The sequence below is a fragment of the Haemaphysalis longicornis genome, unplaced genomic scaffold (assembly GCF_048455015.1).
Source record: "Haemaphysalis longicornis isolate Haplotype H1 unplaced genomic scaffold, Haemaphysalis longicornis Haplotype H1 scaffold_1, whole genome shotgun sequence".
Classification (NCBI taxonomy): domain Eukaryota; kingdom Metazoa; phylum Arthropoda; class Arachnida; order Ixodida; family Ixodidae; genus Haemaphysalis; species Haemaphysalis longicornis.
The window spans coordinates 300,302,124-300,322,389 of NW_027526203.1; the positions used below are offsets into that span (position 1 = coordinate 300,302,124).

Here is a 20,266-nt window from a genome sequence, read left to right on the forward strand (position 1 = left end):
GATGGGGGCTTTCCCTGGCTATCTAATTGATAGCCGGCCTCGTGCATCCGAGTCGAGTGCCGGCTCCGGAAAAACACGTCCGTGTTTCAGCGTATGGCGATACCGCACGTTTTAGCGGAACTTTAAAAGTGGCCGATGCCAGCAGCCGGGACTCATTCCTCTCCGGATCTTTTCGAAGCACTAAGCTAACGTAGCTCCGGACACCATGCACTCCAAGATCATCACGTGCTGCGTTGTTTTGCTTTCCGGTGAGTGGAACATCCTCGAATGTTTAGGCGGACTTGAAAAAAAAAAAAAAAACGCCATTCAGGTGCATTTGTTGTTACTGTTGTTTCAGTTTTGCTTATTATTTTTAAGTTTTGGTGGTTGTCATTAGTATTACTTTTGTTTTCATTTTCACCGTACAAGTTTTCTAATAATGCCTCTTTGCTATTTTTTTGCTTTATAGCTGCACTCTGCTAGTATTTGTTCAATACCACGATGTTGAAAATGTATTTTCATACTTTCTTTCGTTTTTTTTTTGTTTATGCTGCAAAGTTGGAAACAGTCGCCTGTACAAATACTATTATGTCCCTCTTTTTTGTATGTGCTTGTCGTTAATATGTAATATTTGTCAAAGCTGCCATGCCTACTATGTCAGGGTGGTGGGTATGTCGAACTGCCTTGACAAGACTTTTCTATATCCTTACCGTCAGAGCAAAATTTACGGACCACGAAAGCAGCAGTTTTTGGTTACTCCTCTTCCGTACGTCAAGCCAGGCTATTATGTGCGGTATTTTTGCAAAACTTTAGTAATTATATACTTCGCACATTCATACCCCAGTTCGCGGGCTGCTACTGGCAGAAAAATAACCTAAAATGACCATTTGTGTGGTCCGCATACTTTTTCTCGTGGCTGTACAATATGTGTGACTTTATTGAACAGAAAACTGAAAATTCACTCTTAAGAAATGCCGCCGCTGTAAGATAGCCTATTGTGATGTGTATCAAAATTGGACTTGAAATATTGCCCTCCTTGAGACTTGATCGCATCTCAAAAATTCGTATTGTCCGAGCCACGTCTTGAGCCGATGAAAAAATGGCAGCATCTCCACTCCGTGGATGATGGCGAGGGTGTGGAGCACGGGGACTCGAAATGACATCCAAGTTGCACCCGTAGTGACATCCGATTTGCGCCCCGACCGTCGTTCGATTTGAGCCGTGAGTTGCACCTTGATAATTCCCTAGATGAAACTGCAACTCACGGCTCAAATCGAATTTCGCTTGATTTTCGCTTGATGGTGGTGTGCGCACGGATGGACGCGGACGGACACTGGGAGGTCCTAAGGTACTCCGCACCGTTACAGGCGAGGGAGTAAGCTGTTTGACTCTCGGGTACCAACTGACGACTGAAACTAACTCTGTCTGGTCTACCAGACACAGGCTCGAATCCTGCCGGTACCTGTGTGATTTTTTGCGATTGTACATGCTATGCGCACGGTCACGGACGGACATTGTGCGGTCCAAGGTATACCCCGAACCTAAAAACTGCCCATTTTTTTCCTGTGTGCCACCTATTGTTTCACACACACAAAAAACGTTTTAGTTATTTTTTCCTGAATCTAACTGCGCTTTTTTTGGGACAGAAACGAGTACAATCATTGTGTCGCTGAATTTTTTAAACAAAATTTTTATCGCCTTGTTCAATTTACATATGGAGGAGGAGGAGGAAAAAACGCGTATGCAGTCCTGCTAATAAAAGTTTCAAGCAGTCAAATAAGTAATCCTCTCAATCATAACGATCGCTTTTTAAAGTCCGGAATGCATCACAGTAATCAAGCCCCATGTATGCCAGATGGTTTTTCGATACATAAACACATCCTCGTAACGACGCATGCGCTTGCCGTAGTTGTGCTTCCATGCCAATTCAATTCTGCTTTGACGTAACACGTCAGTACTGTGGCTTTTCGCTTGCAGGATGAAGTGGCAGGAAGAAGTTTTTTTGGCGTGGTGCCCCACTGTGATATTAAAATAAGCGGTTTCTCATATAAGCTTCTTATTTTAAATTTATATCGACAACTAATTTTTTTTTTGGAACCAAACCCTCCCCCTTTTAACGAAGCCTATGTCTTCGCGCCAGCCATATATTCACTTTATCAGCACGTCAGATTCCAAGGTGTGATTGCTACATGAATTGCCGAGGAAACTCGCATTTGCACTGCGTGGCAGAGTGTTCGTGTTGCTTTATGCGAAGTTTGTAGCTTTTTCAAGCGAAGATATTGCAGACTATTTGCAATATACCGGGCCAACTGCGATAACTGCGTGCACTATATTGGTTTGGCCGCCAAAAGCCGAAACCGGAGGTCAGATTGACGATGCTCGCATTTATCACGCTTTGGGAGGCAATTGCAATGCCGGGGCACCAGCAGGAATTGAGCGAAAGAATCGCAACGTAAAAAAGGCGTGGTGTCAGTGTCTGGCCTGATTTAGGATGCGGATGAACCTCCAGGGAATCAGTTTAAAGTGGAAATGCAAAATATCCGCTCACGAGCAGTCGCTGTAAACCTTTGCACTCCCACTTCGCATGCGATGCGACTTATTATTCCTCTTTTTTTTTCTTATTGCGCTGTAGTTCTTTACAGCCGTGATTCTTCTTGGCTCATGGTGCTCTAAATTGGACTGAAGAAACTTACTCGTTCCTGTGGTATTAAATGGAGGGAATTAGTTCCCCCAAAATGATTTTATATGCCCATTTTCGCATAATTTTAGTTTACTGAATTATTCCATGCACAGCTGCTTAGCTTGCAGACTGCAGTTGATTTTACAGCTGTACATAAAATCTGCCAGTACGAACGGTAGTAATTTTGACATCTTTATTCTTCATAGTCTTTGTAGTTCAGTGTATAGCTGAGAAAAAAAGGCATTACAATTTTGTACAGTGATATGCTTAGTGCAACATTGCGAGCACGCAACCTCCACGTACGCTCCAGCTGTGAGCGTAAATTCAAAATAGTCATGGCGTCGTCTGTGTGCTGTCTAGAGACTCTAGACATCTCGCATTATACAACGATTAGGTGCCTCCGACACCGCTCTGCATCATTAACGGCTGGCATATCGCATTAGACACACATTGTCAGACAGGCTCATGGGAGTCTGATGGATCTCTGCAGTGTGCGAGGAGGCTAAATCGAAATGGTATCTACACGCGCGGTGAACACACACCCGCGCGCGCACCCGTGCATGCAGACACACAGACAGACACGCACGCACTGGCGGGCTCGGGGAGATATTCGTGCGTGTGCGTTCATGTGCGGACGCGCGTGTAGGGAGGTACGCGAATCTGGCATTTGATTATTAGTGAAAGCACCACTTAAGTGCACGTTCCTAAACAATGCAAATTTGATATTGCTTTGCGATTAGGGTCCGTAACGTCAATGGCAGCTATAATGTGCGATATCTTAAATCGCAGTGTGTAAGTGTCGGGGTAAACTGCTCCATTTCCTCTTTCGCTACGATGACAATGGTAAAGATCTCGGCACAGGTCTCCTTTGATTGCAGAGAGAAAGAGAGAGAATAGTATTTAATGATACTGGTGAGGTTAGCCTGGCCAAGGCGCCTAGCTTGCTACACCAGATGTATGAAAAAAAAAGAAATCGATGAAGTGATGATGATGATGATGATGATGACCATGATATCGATGATGCGCTCATTCCTAGAGTCCTGATTAGAGAGTCTGATCCAGTCCTGTCCTTCGCAGAAAAGACAACAGAGCTTTTGTCGTCGAGATGTTCGTTTAAAATTAGACCAAGGGCCTAACACGTCACTTGGTGTTAGTCCTCTAGAAAGCGGAAAGCCCAAGGACACTAAAATGGATGTCCTAGCTGCTCTATATCGCATAAATGTACATAATGCATGGTTCAAGTCCTCGCGCACGCCACAAAGAGTGCAGAAGGGGGAAGCAGCTTGTTTCATCTTGAAGCGGAAGTAACTTTTGTAGCGACATTTAGCCGCACGCGGTGAAGAACAGCTTCGTCCTGCTTGGACAGTCCGTCAAGCATCATGAAGGTCCCGTGCGGGTCTATGGAGAGAATCGGCACGTAATTTTGCGGCACAACAGCCACATAGATCGCTGAAAACTACAGGCAGCCTTGGACACAAGAGCAGAAGTATCTCGCCTGGAGAATGGTATCGGTATCATTGGCCCGTGCAGGTCATGCGCGATCGATGCCGCAGTGTCCGCCTTGGCATTCCTTGTTATAGCGCAGTGGGCAAGAATCCACTGAAGTTTTACATGATGGTGTGTCTTTAGAGCTTGTAAGTGCAATGCATTGATGTCGAAACAAGCTGATCTTTCGGGTACGATTTTAAGCACTGACGGGCAGCCCGAGAATCTGTGAAGATTGCCCACTGACGTGCTATGGTTGCAGATACCACACTTTCATGTTAGATTCTTCAGTTTGAGTTAGGGTTCCAGCGCGCCCGCATACACGTCTAAAAGTAAACCTGACTGTATGCAGCTTTGTCAATACCAGACCTCGTTTCATCGACTAGCACATGATACGGACACGCGCTGAGGTTGGTAACAGGTAATGCGGGCTAAAAGAAAACAGTTCGATGTTGTTAGGTGGGCGAATGTGTGCACAAGGTGCCTCAAGCGTTTTGATTGCTATCGTGGTGGGAAAACTGTGTCCCCCACGCCCTTTGCCATGCCCCGCGTGAGTGTTTGTTCATAATTCAGAAGAAGTTACTGCGTATGACAAGCTTTACGGCGTCTTCTGAGGTCACGAACGCGGCTGCCACAAAGGCAAACACGCCTTCCACTGTGCACTTTCAAAGCAGCATATAAACGGCTGATTTCATTCAAAACAGTTCCGATCAAGTTCAATGAGCTTTCTTGGAATGGAGTTTGGAACTTCAAACACTCGTAAATATTGATAAGCGTAACGATTAAGGTGGCATATTTTTGTTGCTCAGCTAATGTATACCCCCTGCCACATTCAGAACGTGCACATCTGTCAGCCCGCAAAAAGTAGCAATGCCCATATAATAGCGATTGAGGAACCGAGAACAATGCAATATTAAACCATTGAATGGGATAAAATACAGTGCATTTATTTGCGCTATAAATGGTACATAGAAAAGTAGGACCTCTTTCAGCTAATCTTACTAAGAATTGAAGCGCAGGACAACGGGACAAGCGAGTCGACACAGACAAGGCGCTTTTTGTGCGTCGACTCGCTTGTCCCGTGTTCCTGCTCTTCAATCCTTTGTCACGTTCTACCAACAGGCCCAAATCAGCACGAGCTAATGTTCTTTGCACACTTTCCGGTGTTGTGCGTGCATGTGCTGACAGAATTATTAAGTTGTTTTCGCTGAAAATAACGTTTGATTGCATCAGTCACCTGTACACATTATTCATCTCCTACGTTCGCCAAAGGGAGAAAGTGCTGGAAAACAGCACCAGTTTTTCTGACTTATCCTCGTGGACAGGCTAAAAACAAATGTCGCGAGGAAATGAGTATAACGTCAGCAAGACCAAGTAACGGCGAAATGCTATCTCTGCGGCTTGGTTGGGATGACGTTTCCTTGGTTTGGCCACACAGAGGTCTCTGGAGAAGTTAGTGCCGATCGGCAGTAAAATTGGATTTTCGAAACTCATATCAGAATAACAAAGCTATTCGGAAACCATGTCGCGGAGGCTGTTTTATGAAGCTTATTACTGCTCAGTGATTGCGTCTTTTGTGAGGAACGGCCATAAAAGAGTCGCTCACGCAAGGTACTTTTTTTTTTTTTGACCGATGACTTTGGCTGCTAGGGGGTATAGCTTATTTCTTTGGCGGTCAGTGTGCATTACTGCATTACAACAAGCGCTAACACAAGGGACACCACAAGTAAACCGTTTCCTTACGCTGAGTGGTCGTAATTCGTAAAGCAGTGAGCTTGCGCAGCAAAAGCAGACACGGGAAAACCATTCACCGCCGCAAAATAACTGAGAAAACGTCGCATAAATCGAAGTGACAGGCGCTGTTTTACCAGAGCTCAAACGCTTTTGAGGGGTTTTTATTTTGCTGTAGAACATCGAAACACGAGGACGGAGTGCGGAGTGCCCAGGATTATGCACTTATGTGACTATCGCCATTTTGCGATGTTCGACACCAAGATGAACACTCACCCCTTCGATCAGATTTCTTTGCAATGTACGGGCTTGTTCTATCATTGTATAATCATTTTAATTGCTGCAAAAAGCGTAAATATAGATATTTCGTTGCACTTATAAAAACATTGCTGCCCCAATGCCCATCGCCCCTGGAACAGCAGATACTGTGCGGTGCGAGGTTTTAAATCTCTTGTGCGTATCATAATAGACTTTGAACTAGCCGCCAGCTTGAGACAACCTGTCTCGCTAATCTTATTTCTGCATATGAGTTTGCGTGTGTTCATCTGACGGTTTTTCTTTTTTCTTTCTTCTTATTATTACTATCTGTTTTGGCATTAACCGTTACTACAAGTTCACCAACCATCTGAAGTAGCAAGCCCAGCATTATGCAGGGATGACCTCTTCGGTCTCATTAAAGAATTCTTTCTCTCCCTCTTTCTCTCTCTTACTCTCTCTCTCTACCAATTCCGCTTGTTGTACTCTTACCAAGGTGCTAACGGCTAAAAGAATCACTTCAGGAATTCTGAAAATTTTGAAGATAACATATTTTATTTTGTTTTTCAGTGACGTTTCTTATTGCCGCACAACACGTAAGTGAACATCACTTTTTTACTCAATACAAATGGCAAGGCACCGTGCAATGTCTGTCGTTGTGGCGTGAGACGTACAGAATACCACAATGGCGTGACAACAGCATGAATCTAGTCATAGCGAAAAATTTACCTTGGTTAAACGTGCTCACCACAGGGGTCCATAACCGTGCGCTAAGTTAGGTCCTAGCTTTCTCCTTGCACGTTGTTGCGCCAGTAATTGTACCTTCAGTCATTTAATTACGGTGAATTATTAAGCAACCCATTTCAGTTCCACGCCTGATGTCAACGCAAGAAATGTAGCAATTCTAACCATTTGATGCGGTCGTCACATGCATGCCAAAGTTTCCGCACGTCTCCCCGCTGTCCCCGCAGACGTTGCCAGCGACGATTTGCAGACCCTCTCTTTGTATATATATATATATATATATATATATATATATATATATATATATATACATATATATATATATATATATATATATATATATATATATATATATATATATATATATATATATATATATATATATATATATATATATATATATATATATATATATATATATATATATATATTTGTGTGTGTGTTTGTGCGTGTTTGTAGAATACAAATGTTGACACTCAGGTGGCCACTTTGCGGGTTGCAACAGGCTTAAATAACAGTAACGTCTAATCGAGGCGATTGCAGCCGCACGCGCTACCGTAACTTAGTTATGTCGTTCTTTACAAACAGCAGGGTAGCGCTTCGACATGGGTGACGAGATGCTGCTCGTAAAATAAGTGAATACCCGTCGCAAAAGACGCCCAGATGATTTGCTTCAATTTACTAAGCATGCCCGAAGCAAGCGAAAACTTCTTCTAAAAAAGTGTCAATGAGTGCCACTGAGTTTTCCCGAAATGAAATTCAGGACACCAAACGCGCGGAATTGTCAAAAGGCCTAACACTTAATCATTTTTTAGTGCATATTTATTTATACAACGAAATATACAAAGAATATTTGGGACCACAGACAGAAAAGCAGCTTGCGAGATTCAACTACACTTAAGAGAATCATACACGTAAAAACAAGAAGTTCAGAGAGACACTTAGGCTACTCAGGTGCAGGCATCATGGCATTTAATTTCAAGCTATGCAATCATCCATGTCTAATGGTAAGCATGTCCTCATCATGTCATACTGGGTCACGGCAATGACTTTCTCGTTAGAGGGATGTGTGTCTGACGTCTGACCTTCGCGTGTAAAGGTCGCATTGAAGTCGGCTAATGTTGTCTTTAGCTGCAGCGAGCGCCTGACTCTTCGCTCGCCGAGTGGCAACTTCGTGTTCCCTCGCATCTTCTCCCGAGGCGTGCTTCTGTTGGCGACCGCGAATCACAGCTGTCGCTGTGGTAGACGCTTCAGAATCGCCACCACCAGCAGAAACAGTACCACTGTTGCGATTGTGCACTCTGGCTATTGTCGTCATGATTCCTTTGAGATTGCGTCGTTTTCTTTCCTTCTATGACTGGGAGGGGGCTTGGCCAATCGCAATTTTTAGCAACACAAACACGCTGTGAACTGGCCAACGTGGCTCCAAGCACTGCGGAAAAGAATGGAGCAGCGCCATGGGTTGGAAACGAATCAAGCAGCGCCACTTATTTCCTATTTCAGAGGCCGGACACCATTCGCGTGCCCCCACCTCGCATTCATATACCGGCAGCCCCGCAACCGCCAAGGGTACGTATCCTTAACTCCAAGACAGCTTTGTTGACATTGCTTTATTAGATGGCGTCCACACGGTATTCCACGTCCAAATACAAAATAACTTGGTTTATATAGTACATCGCCTAAAGGAAATTCCGCCTAAACGAATTGGTTCTTTTGAGTGGAACGTTTTAGCATATTAAAACCCGAAATAAAATTCATGGTAAATAAATATTTAGACAGAGAGAATAAATTTACTGGTGACAGCGATGCCAGCCGAGGCGTTGCGTTTGTTTCGCCACGTCAGATGAGAAAAAAAAGAGAAATATATACAAATGAAAAGGTGTCTGATGACGCGCACACAATTTTCAGTCACATGTACATCCAAGTTTTTCACAATACTCCGTCCAGTCCTGTGCTACTCAAAAACACCAAAAGAACTTTGGTTGCCCGTGCGGCTTCATCATGAAGCGACCAAGGGCCCAAAGCAACACTCAGCTCATGTCTCGCATCAAGCGGCATGCACAAAGATTTATTGCACGGAGCAGAGCACAAATGGATGTCTTGGTTCGTTTTTTCGTAACCATTAAACTTCATTTTCTTTTTTTATTAACGCCTGTACGATGTGATACGACAGTGTCATAATAGCTCGCAACAATTGCGCATGCTAATGCGTGTATGTGTGCATTATAATAAAGAGAGAACATAAAATATTACAAAAAGTGAATTTAGAGTACATCATTTTCGCCATGCGCCTAGTTGACAATGCCAGTTTGGCCAGTGCGCCATGGAGAGGCTTATTTTGTACAACTGAGACGCTTCGAAAGAGCCATGTAAAGAAAACCTTGTTTAATTCGAAAGCACTAGCCTTTGGTAATTCACTCAACGCCATTGGGCCCCGAAAAACGTCTTTTTAACCGAAGAACGTACAAGACCAGAAATACTTTAGACGTTCAAATTTTGCGCTACACGACGTCAGCACTGTCGTAATAGGGGGAATGCTAAAAACATAGTTTTGAGCGTTTTGAATGTACGTAAGCATTCGAGTGGAACGATCAAACTAAACTAGAGGCGTCACTACAATAGCCCACTCATATTCCTGGGAGGCGGCTTTAGTCGCCACCCTTCATTCACACAAAAAAGTGTGTGTGGCGTCATAAGGTCCCGTCTAAAATATGGCGGGTGAGCCACCCCAGCTTCTTCTGTTTTTCTTACTATCAAGACTACTTGTCGGAAGGTTTCTGTAAAATTGGTATTGTGTATTCGTACAAGGTAGCCCCTTTATTTAACAAAACTCGTATTTCGTCGCATGGGCCCTTTTTATAAGAAGAAAAATTAATTCGTCGACTTATAGAAGAAATCGGTGTAACCTTGGAGCAATGCATTTTTACCGCGGGAGCAAGCGGATCTATGCAGTAGCGAAGCTTACCGGATCAAGCAAGCCCAATCCGGGACATGTTGCTGACGAAAAAACAAGAAACAAAAAAGGAGGGGGAGATGTTGCTGCATACAGAAAAATGGTAGTTGACGTTTGCCGAAACAATTTTCTAGCCTTGTCACAGAACCGAAATATTGTCAATGGCCTGTTTGCGCAAACAGAGATAGTCGCCAGTAAAGATAACGTACGGCGTTCAAAGTGCGTGCTGGGCAGTCAAGTAAGACTTTTTGCCACAATGACCAGCGGGCAAGAACAAGGTTTATAAACCATATTCCAGGAACAAGGGAGGCAAAGGTGGTGGAAGCAGCGCTTGTTATGCCCGGCAGAATCCATTGTTTCTGACTTTCAGAAAACTTTGAAGAGTCATAACATCATCGCAGTTTCCAGATTTCTACTTTGCAAGGATTAAATGATATTTTTATCTAACCCTGTGTTAGATGGTATGGTTCACCCGTTCTAAACGCAGATCACGCTAGGGTGAAACTAGCGGAACAAACAAGCCTCCATGACATCTTGAACGGTAATGGCTTTTATCGATCAGACTTATTTTCTCAGGCACAGGCCAGCTTACGCAAAGCCCTTAGACCAGAAGAAACAGGGGACAGCCGGAGTGCCCATAGGGCGACATTCGAGCCAACTCCGCTTCCGTCTTAGCAGGCTTTAAAATAATAACAAAACTAGACGGCGAAAAATCTTACAACACAGCGAAACTGTGGCCACATAATGGCCAGGATTTAAAGGATGAGCCTTTTGTGATCTCTCGAGTAAACAAGCCCCTGCCTATTATTTGAATGCTCCTGAAAGGGCATAGCGAGGACAGTTTTCCTGTTCGCGCAAACTTGGGTTTTCCTGATCTTTGCAATAAAAAAAAAACAGCTTTCGCTCTGTACGACCGAGAAGGAACTTTTCAGTCGGGAGGCTTTTGCATTCAGACGAACAGCCGTACAAAATGCACACAATCCAGGAGACTCCAGAACATTCGGCAAAATCAGCGGATATGTGACATAAGAGGAACTTTGCTAGGTAAACGCAGTGACAGCCACCGGGTTTTACAGGAAATATTGTTAATGTGACCAAATACCCGCCCTTCTGAATCTCGTTACGAGTTCTAAAGTCACTGTGAATGTCGTCCCCTCTCTGTGAGCAGCGCATGTAATGAGGGGCGGAACCCTCTTCAGCCGGCTCTTCGTTCGGTGCGAGAGTCGAGAAAAATTGTTTGGGAAGCGGTTTCAGCCGTCACAGTTGTGTCTCCGCTGCTTGCTTGCCAAGCTCCTGCAATGCCTCACAGAGCCTCCAAGGGGCAACTCCGTGGGGCATACGAAGATCGGACCAGGCGCTGCGACGCCGGGTAGCGGAGCGAGCACATTGGCTACCTGCTAAAACCACAACCACATAGAACTGGGCCAACCACACTTACAGTGAGAGGAAAAACGATTGTATAGAAAAGAGCACAGAACAAGCCTTGGAGTGAAGCTTTTCAAGTTAGCCGCCTTACCTGCCGTCGTTTCTTATGATTCTCATTCAAAATCTTCCAGACCCGGATTGACGTGCAAGGAGGCGGAACTGGACGACAGCACAGTGTCAGCGGCACCATCCAGCATGACGTGTTCCGGCCTAGACGCGGGCCCACTATCTCCATCTGGGGCCAGGGCTCGCACCAGAGGCACCCGGCCACCGGCACACAGCGGGACGGCCAAGTGGGTGTAGGCATCAAGTTCCCCTTCGGCAGGCGCGGCTAGGGCCGACTTCAAAAGTGCCCTTGTACAGCTTGCCTTTCATCACCAAAATAAAGAAACGGAACTTCACCAAGGCTCAGAATGGGATCGTGTGTGCTTTATGTATCGCTTGATATAGCAGGCGGCTATTCGCAAGCCGTAATCTCGGAGGAAATGCTGTGGTCCAGTCACTTTTTATTATATTGAAAAAGGGAACATACGCCGACCTGGGAAAGAACACAATGGGGTGCGGGATCCGAACTCAACATCCCGGAAGTCCCTGGCGTTGTGGAGGAAGTCCCGGAAATGGGAACGCCACGAAAAAGTGCGCGTCATGCCAAAAATGACAGGCCCACAGTAAATTCAACCCAGCACACGCACACGCACGCATATACACGCAGAACCAGAGAACGCCTGTTTACGAAAGGCGTCAGGTGGTTTCGATGTAAATTTGATCGGCCTGATAGAGGGCAAAACCCTCCCAACAGACGTCCATTATTGTTTTATCGCAGAGACCCTTCAGGTTCAAGCCTGCGTCAGACCTCGAAGTAAGATTTAGGTTATGGCTCATAATAACACTCCGGCTTCGAGTATTCGCAACAGCCACCTCTCACGAAAGCCAGTTATCCGCCATGGTATTTTCTTTCTTTCTTTTTGTTTCGTTCAAATCACAATCCCCTCTGGAGAACCGCGCATCACCCTAGACTTAGAGGCGACACAGTTGAAAGCCGCTCACCGTCGTGCCCTATACGTACTACATTAGAAGGCAAGAGGTTTAAGTACAAGCGGAAAATCTTTTTATTCAGTCGTAGTGTCATACAAGAAATACTTGTTGCATGCGCAGAAACATTACCTATCAATCCAATTGTTTGCTCACCTAAAATAATTTGTTTTCAGTCACCGGCAGCACGGTAGAAACCGATAGTTTATTATAACTAAGCTTTACTCAACGCTCAGTGGCTGCTTAAAGCTCTGATCGCAGGCACGTACTTTGACATCACCATCGCGGATGTGTGCGTGCGTGCGTGCTAATGTGCCTCCACCCCGACTGACGCCTGCCATCGTGTATTCGGCCTAATGCGAAATTAACTGGAAGGGGCAAATTAGTGCGAGAAGTACGAGACAGGGCCGTTTCATCAGGGGGAGGGGTACTGTAATGTGCTGGCAACAGCCCGCCCAATTGGCAGCGAGAGTAGTAGCAGAATCCTGATTCGAATTATTCGGTGAAAATGCATCTCTAAAAACACAGCAGGGTCAACGCAGACGAAACATGGAAAAGGGCGGGTGGGACGAGCTTTGGAAAAACCGGACAGCGCTTGTCCCGTCCGCCTTCCTGGTTGCTTCTTCTATTTTAGCACTGTCTTTTCTCTAAACTCAAAATACTCAGTATTTAAGCCTCTCTTTTAAAACGAGAAAACTGCGCTCCACACACCATCTGTTTTCTGCGCTATATACTTATTACCAAAACTTGAATTCGTTAAAAAAGATACTATCCTGTGTGCGCTACGAGTCGCGAGGAAGCGATTGTTATTCTAGGTACCCCGAGCCCGCAGTGACGACCCGTCTGGTTATGGGAAAGAGCAGACACATGAACGAATTTCTTGAGCATCAGAATCGGTGTCTGGTTTTGCCCTTATTTGATGGTTGAGGGCAGGAGAGCATAAATTATTCACTTTCAGTCACCTACGGTAATATATTAAAACCACTTGCGCAGCTTTTTGTCTTTTTCTGTCTCGTGTAAAAACCTTTCTCAAGAATTAGCAATTTCCAGGAATGGAACTTGTTTAAAGCGAAACATAAAGTATGACAGGTAATTTTAGAGTGTCCTCGAGGGTGCTCAGTGTATCCAGTGTGTGGCGTGCTTGATACTGTACTCGCCGGAACGAGAGGACTGTCCGACAAGGACAGAGACAGAGTTTCATATCGCCTGCAGGCTGCACAGAGTGTGATATTTTTCTTGCCGGCCTTGCACTCTGCACGTGCGACCAGCAGCAACACGGACTCGCGAGGTCGGTGCGCCTCCATTTTCCCACATCTTAATTGAGGATAAAGCGTCTATATCCATCTGATCGATGGAAGGGGCGAAATGCGTGAGTGATTGTGAGGTAGACAGAACGTGAAAAAGAAAAGCCCCAGACGGCATTGACCGCGCATTATCTACATTGCACGGGAAGCCGTATGGCGAACTGGCGACCATTATGTCTTTTATAAAGACGGTAACCTTTATTGGTCTACTTAAACCCCAAATGTTTGGTCTGGCTCTCTGTAGGGCTCTCTGTCTGTATCCGTGTGTCCCTCGATTTAGCCACCCGGTTAAAAGATACCAAAATTCTGAAACTAGAAGTTTATATAGGCAGAACCTTCCCAAACCAGTTAATTTGGCACCATTGTTCATACTTGTCAGCATCGTCGAGCAAAAAGAAAACATTAGGCATATTTGAGGCAAAGGATCAGTACACAACTTGCACTACAGGCAGTGTTCCTTTAATAGTAAATATGTGAGCGCTGGATATTTGCGGTAACAAATAAAACATGCGCGTTGAAAACACTATTCTGCCCCAAAAATACAAATAGAGCTCGCGCTGGAGCATAAATATTGTGGCGGCAATCCAAGTCCAACTGTAAGGAAAGGTTCGAATACATGGAACGCGAGGAGTGGAACGCGGGAAAATTGAATTGACTTCAGAAAACCTTCACCGTGTTTTTCGTGAAAGCAGCGAGGCGGTAGGAGAAGAGCGTGAGACGTGGGTGGGGGAGAAAATAGAAATATTTACGGGGCAGGGGCAGCAGAAGACGATCGTCTTTCAGTGAGATTCGTAGCGAAGTGAGCAGGTACGCGGTTAATTTTTTCGGGCCGGCTCTGGTTCGCGTTCGGCGTGTTTAAAAACGACGATTTCGGGTGCGGTTCAGTTCAGGTTCGACGCCCTATTTTTAATTCCCTTTTAAATAGGCCGTCAAAAAATAGATGAAGTAAGTCACGCTAACTGGGTCAGTAAAAGATACGAGGATAGTGTTTCCTGCTTGAGTTTATCGCGTGTGTTTGTATGCCTGCGTATGGCTATCGCATTTAGAAGCACTTCGAGGTGACTTGAGAGTGTGCGGCCGATTTCGTACGGTTGGCAGCCAAAAGATTGGAGATCGATCTCGCCTTTATCATAGCGGCTAATATGAGGTTAGAGCCTGCATTCACAAAGTGTACCGTTGCTCGTAACTACAGAACTGTTCTCCAAATGTTGCGTGCGAATTATCGCGATACAAGAGACACAGACGACGACGACGAACAAAACACACTGACTGAGAGTCGCCGTAATGACCAGGGTAGCGGTCACCGTGATGCCGACTTCTGTCACAAAGGGTGTCGTCATCATAACTAAAACAAACAAACAAACAAAAACGAAGGAAACGGAGCAGCATGAACGAGGATAGAACAAGGAGGACGCACACAAGCGCCGACTACGAGTCCAGCACGAGGGATCCGGTGACCGTGGTGACCATCGGCCCCGAACTCCTCACAGCTGGGGCGACGGCACACAGTCGAGGTCAAAGGCGCGAGATAAATGACCTTCCCTGCTGCTACGCCAGCTCGAGTCCCGCCGCCGCGAGCTTCACTTGGCGCAAGCGTGGTAAACACAGCGGCCTAGCTGCTTTGGGAGCCTGGGAACACGGCCACGTGGTGTACGCAGGTCGCAATAAAAGCCCGTCGCGACTTCGGGATTGGCGCGTCTGCCAAGGGTCCTTGGCACTATGGGGCATTTTCTGTTGTTTTCGCGTAGCTGGCGGCGGAGACGGTTGCTGCATGCCGCCTGATACTAATTGCCCGTAGGTCGGCAGCATCCGCCTTGACTTATAGCTGGAATGCTGCTCGGCGTTGCGTAAAACTAAATTGGCGTAGTTTCCGGCAAATGGAGCAAGTATCAATCACAATGGTATTTACACAACTCCGCGGGACAGCGCGTTTAGGCATTTCGAAAGAGGAAAGATGAAAATACACTTCACTGTACGCGTTTAACGGCTGCAGAAAGATATTGTGTGCAAGCGTTAGGTTCTCCCCACCTTAAGGGCACAGGGTAAGCCCTATTCTTCTCATGTATTTTTGGCCATATTGAGGTACATTTTGCTCGGCATCTAAGAAAAGTATCTACACAACTTATATATCATTTTATTTCATATTTTGTGCTCTTTTAACTGTACTAGAATTATGAACATTCCTAAAAAATTCAGTTTTTTATAATTTTTTGTCCTTCAGACCTAAATTTTGGCATTATTTCAGTATTAAAAGTTGTGTACCAAGAAAACTGTTACGTCAAAATTTTCAATTCTAGTACAGCAGGTGTGACAAGTTATGTAGATGACACGAAAAAAAAATCAGCTTGTTGTCTTCGAAGATATAGGAAATAATGGTACCTATGTAGGAAAAAACATTGTTTTGAGATAATTGAGTTTAGAATAAAAAAAAGGTAAAAAACAATACTTTTTTGCCATAAACACCAGGAGAGCCATTTATTTAAAAACCACCAGCTTCATAATCATTGTCAAAGTCATTTTTCTGCTTTTCACCCGGTCGTCCGTCCTTCCTTGACTATTTTGTGCACTATCGTACAGGTCTGTTCACAAAGTATCTTGCTTGTGGTCCATCTCTTTAAGCCACTTGAGGGTGGTGTTGCGAACAGATTTTGGTCTGAATGATTTCAAAATGCTGGCTCATGCATTGCTTCACCATTTAATGAAAGAACAGCATCCAATGTTGCAATCATTAGAGTGTGAAGCCCAAAAAAGATGTTTTTTGTCCGCAGCTTCGAAGGGCAAATGTGGAAAAAACGTGCAACAGGGTCTTTGGATTGCCCTCACTTAAAAAAAATTTCCCGCATTTCCCCGAGGGGAAGAATGTGAAAGTGCGAATGCACGAGTTGAATTTGCGCGGTTCGGTAATGTTCGCGAAAGAGAGATCACACACACACACACAACTACAAAGAAAGAAATATGCATTTATTCACAGACACCTATTTGTGTTGTCGTTGTACTTGATTGCTAGAGCGGATCTCAGCTTTGAAATTTCGTGTCAGTACTCCTTTAAGCGGGTGCATTAGCCCTTCTCACGCCCTTCTCACGCCCGATTCCTGGCCAATCCCCCACGTGAGTATGTGCCATGTCAGCGGCCAGGCAGCGCGCGCCCATCTCCCCCCGTTGCTAGGGAAGACGAGGAGCGTGCGCACCCGCAGCTGTTGCTATGCGAACTACGGCGGCGGACGATTCAGGCTCGCTTAAGAAGTGCATTCGCACTTAAAATCAGCTATGCAAAGGTTGCTAAACAATTTCCTAATACAGCTGGTTCCAGAAAGCCATCTTATCTGAAACGGGAAGTTTTCTGATGAAAAAAATGACAATAAACCCTGAGAACATTCTTAAGAGGATGTGGGAACTTACTACTTGCTTACAGGTAAACTGCTTTTTAGCGAGAAATAAGACTTTTTAAGGCAAGTGTGAATATGGAAAATGTGCACAAGAAATCGAACTTCCCTAATTGCGAAGAAAAACAAAAAGACATTTTTCAAAATTTCCGCTTACCCTGTGCCCTTAAGCCTACCGAGGGCAATGACCCGTGCAGGAATTATAGCTAATCTTAGGTGTTCTGGGTTTTATTTTTGTTTTGTTGGCTCAATTATGGGAGTAGATTTTCTGGCCGTCCTTTTTTTTTTAAATAACTTTATTAAGATTTCAGTTTACAGCCTTTTTTTTCTGGCATTATATGCGTGTTACCTTCACTGAACGTCCTATTTTGTCAATGTTAAAAGAAGAAAAAAGTTGTTGTTTGGGGTTCGGGGAGGAGGATATAGTGGCCCGTAATTGTCTAACGTCGAGCCAACATGGGCCGACGATCGAAAAAAAAAAAGAAATTAGAGTGAGAGAAGTTAGAGGGAGAGACAAAAGCTCCCAGAAGTATAAGAAAGAGAGTGAGTTCCACATTTGCGACTGCGTGCAGGTCGAGTCGATTAGGAACAATTGAAATTAATTTAAAGTGGTAATAACCGAAGCTGTCCTTGCTCTTTGTCTTTAGCGGAAGATATTGCTGACAGTACGGGCTGCCACAAGTTATATTAGGCGAGCTCCCCGTTATTTATACGCCTTATATTCATAATGATCTGAAAAATCAGACCCTGGGCGTCCCCAGTACATCGTGCCAAAAACCCTTGCGGAGCGAAGCTTGCGGGGAAAACACGTAGCTGCACGCTAAGAGGACATGGGCACCCCAGCCGCAGAGAACGCTCATTATGGGGTAGTAGAGGCGTGAAGAGAAAGGTGACTACGTTTACACAACAATAAGCAAAGCCTAAGTATCGCCGGAGAAAGTCACAAGGCTTTCGCATCCAATGCTTTTAAGAAGGCTTAAAGCCTTCGCGGAATTTTAAAGACGATAGTCTTTCTTGGGCTCCTTAAACCCAGAAATTTTGGTCTGTCTGTATGTCTGTATGTCTGTCCGTCTGTCTGTCTGTGACTCGATTCAGCCACCCGGCCAAAGCAAAACATTGCCTGCCCATTAGTCTTATATAGTCACAGCTAAATCTACCCGTCTATGTCCGGTGTAAGGTTCATACTTGTCAACATTGTTGAAGAAGAACAAGACATTACGCAAATATGAGACAGCAAATCAATACAGAAGTGATATTTGCAGTGTTCCTTTATAAAAAAATCAAACATGCTTGCTTTTGCGAAATTAAATACTTCATCAACTGCAGAAAAAGAATTCACTTCGCCGTCGCCTACTGTCGCCCGCGCCACTATAGCTTCTTGCGCCATTTTAAGAAATCAACCGGCAACAGTTACGCAAGGTTCCACTAGATACGTTCCACGTTCTGCTTGCAACGCACGTGGAGTAGGGAAACGCGGTTCTATAAACGTTGAAGTAGGGCGCCTCGATTAACGCGCGTCTCCGCCGTACAGCAGCGTTCGCATCGAGACACCCGGTTTGGAGCAGTGGAACGCGGGAAATTTAAAATGATTTAAGCAAACCTTTGGCGTCTTTACCTTGGGAGGAGCGCGACGCAAGAGGAACAGCATGAGAGGTAAGCGGCAAAGCGAAGGGAGGCATTTACTTCGCAATAGCCGATAAAGACTATCGTCTTTTGACGACATTTGCAACGAAAGGAGCAGATACGCGGCCAATTTTTTAGTAGGAGTGAATGAACAAGCGATGATGCGGAAAGCGTACGGTAGCAGTACGCGGAGCCGATGATTATGGACTCGTGCCATTTTGTGGCGTTCTCCACGGCGTCACAAGATGAGGAACACGTCACAGAGCACAAATCCTTCCCAAGGTCTGTTCACCCAAAATTCAACCGTTCTCGGCTATATGCGGATTTGAAAATGACACGTGCGTATTTTTTCGGTTTCAACTTAAAGTGAAAACAATGGCTATAACCCCCTCTCTTAAGAATCGCCGCAGGTGGGCTTTCCCACAACACTCCAGAACGACCAATCATGGGGACCAAATGTAAAAATTAGGCGAATGACGAGGTCCAGCATGTGATTAGAGCAAAATATAGTATCTGCGCTTTGACAGCAGCGGAAGGCGCAGTATGTTCCGTGCGGGGAATTTTCAGCCGCGATTTTTGCCAAAAGGGAAAAAGGGAATCTTTAATAGATTCAGAGAATTTTAGGAGTCTTGGAGAAACGAAAAAAATAATGTCAGTAAACCCGACCTCGCATCCTTCATTCCTCTGTGCTGTTTAAAAACCCGCTTCGTCGGATTTATGTTCAAATATTCAGAGTCCTGGTCGCGCAAGCCAGATCGTTTCGAATCCAGTTAATAAAACAGGAGGGAGCATAGAGGAAAGAATACTCCGGACCATGAGAGAGATCTAGTAAAGGGTCAAGCGGCGGCGGCTTGAGGGCGGCTGAAGCCTGTTCGCATGTATTCCTGCGCAATATACAAAAAAATATTTCGGGTGCGCATTAGTGCGCGTGCTGTCAACAACAGATGGCGCACGCAGTTCCAGCGATGAGCCAAATTTACCTCAATTACACAACAATCCCTCGTTATTTTTTATACGGGGTGTTTTAAGTTAGAGCTCTAACATTCAAAGTAATAATGCCGCCTGGTACAAAACGGGAAATGCATAGTCAAATGCTGCTGAGCGGAAGGTGTAGTGGTATTTAGTTCACGCTGAAACTCTGATTTTCAGAAAGGCATCTTCGTGAGGAAGGTTGCGTAAAAAAATTACACCATCTTCCCTTAGGGGAACCCTGAGTAGTATGCGAAGCAGCCATGGGGTCGACTGAAGTTCCCATTAGTTTTCAGTTAGTCGTTTCCGTTGACGTTCAGCTTCGCGTGCATTCGTTGTATCAGTAGCTTCTTGACGTAGTTTGAATGAGTGAAGGACATAATGCGCGTTCGTAGCACATGCCTCCCGTCTCGGTTTGTAGCGCAGTGGGAAGAGCGCCACGTACCTTCGGTTGTGGCCAGAGTCGTGGAATCGAAACCGAGCGCCACATAACTATTTCTTTTTATAGTGGACTGCACTGACGTCAGCCCGAACGCTGACGGGGCTGAAGAGACGCGCATGCGCAGTAGAGTGCGGACAGCGGACAAAGGAGGGAGGGACACAGCCCCGAGCATGAGATGCTGCGCATCTAAAAAGACGTGGGTGTGCTGGTTAGCACACCAAAACTGAACAGGAATCCCGTAAAGGTCTATCGGCTATAAAA

General features: G+C 45.2%; 2 protein-coding genes across 2 annotated transcripts in view; one reads left to right on the forward strand and one right to left on the reverse strand.

The window, feature by feature from the left end:
- Nucleotides 1–20,266, reverse strand: part of LOC144149195 (uncharacterized) — an 85,956-nt gene that overhangs the window by 13,388 nt on the left and 52,302 nt on the right. The gene's annotated exons all lie outside the window — the stretch shown is intronic.
- Nucleotides 98–11,666, forward strand: LOC144149163 (uncharacterized). The gene is made up of 4 exons (XM_077680700.1): nucleotides 98–248; nucleotides 6,701–6,726; nucleotides 8,378–8,443; nucleotides 11,384–11,666. Exons 1-4 carry the CDS (start codon nucleotides 206–208, stop codon nucleotides 11,585–11,587), a joined length of 339 nt encoding a protein of 112 aa, XP_077536826.1. The 5' UTR covers nucleotides 98–205; the 3' UTR covers nucleotides 11,588–11,666.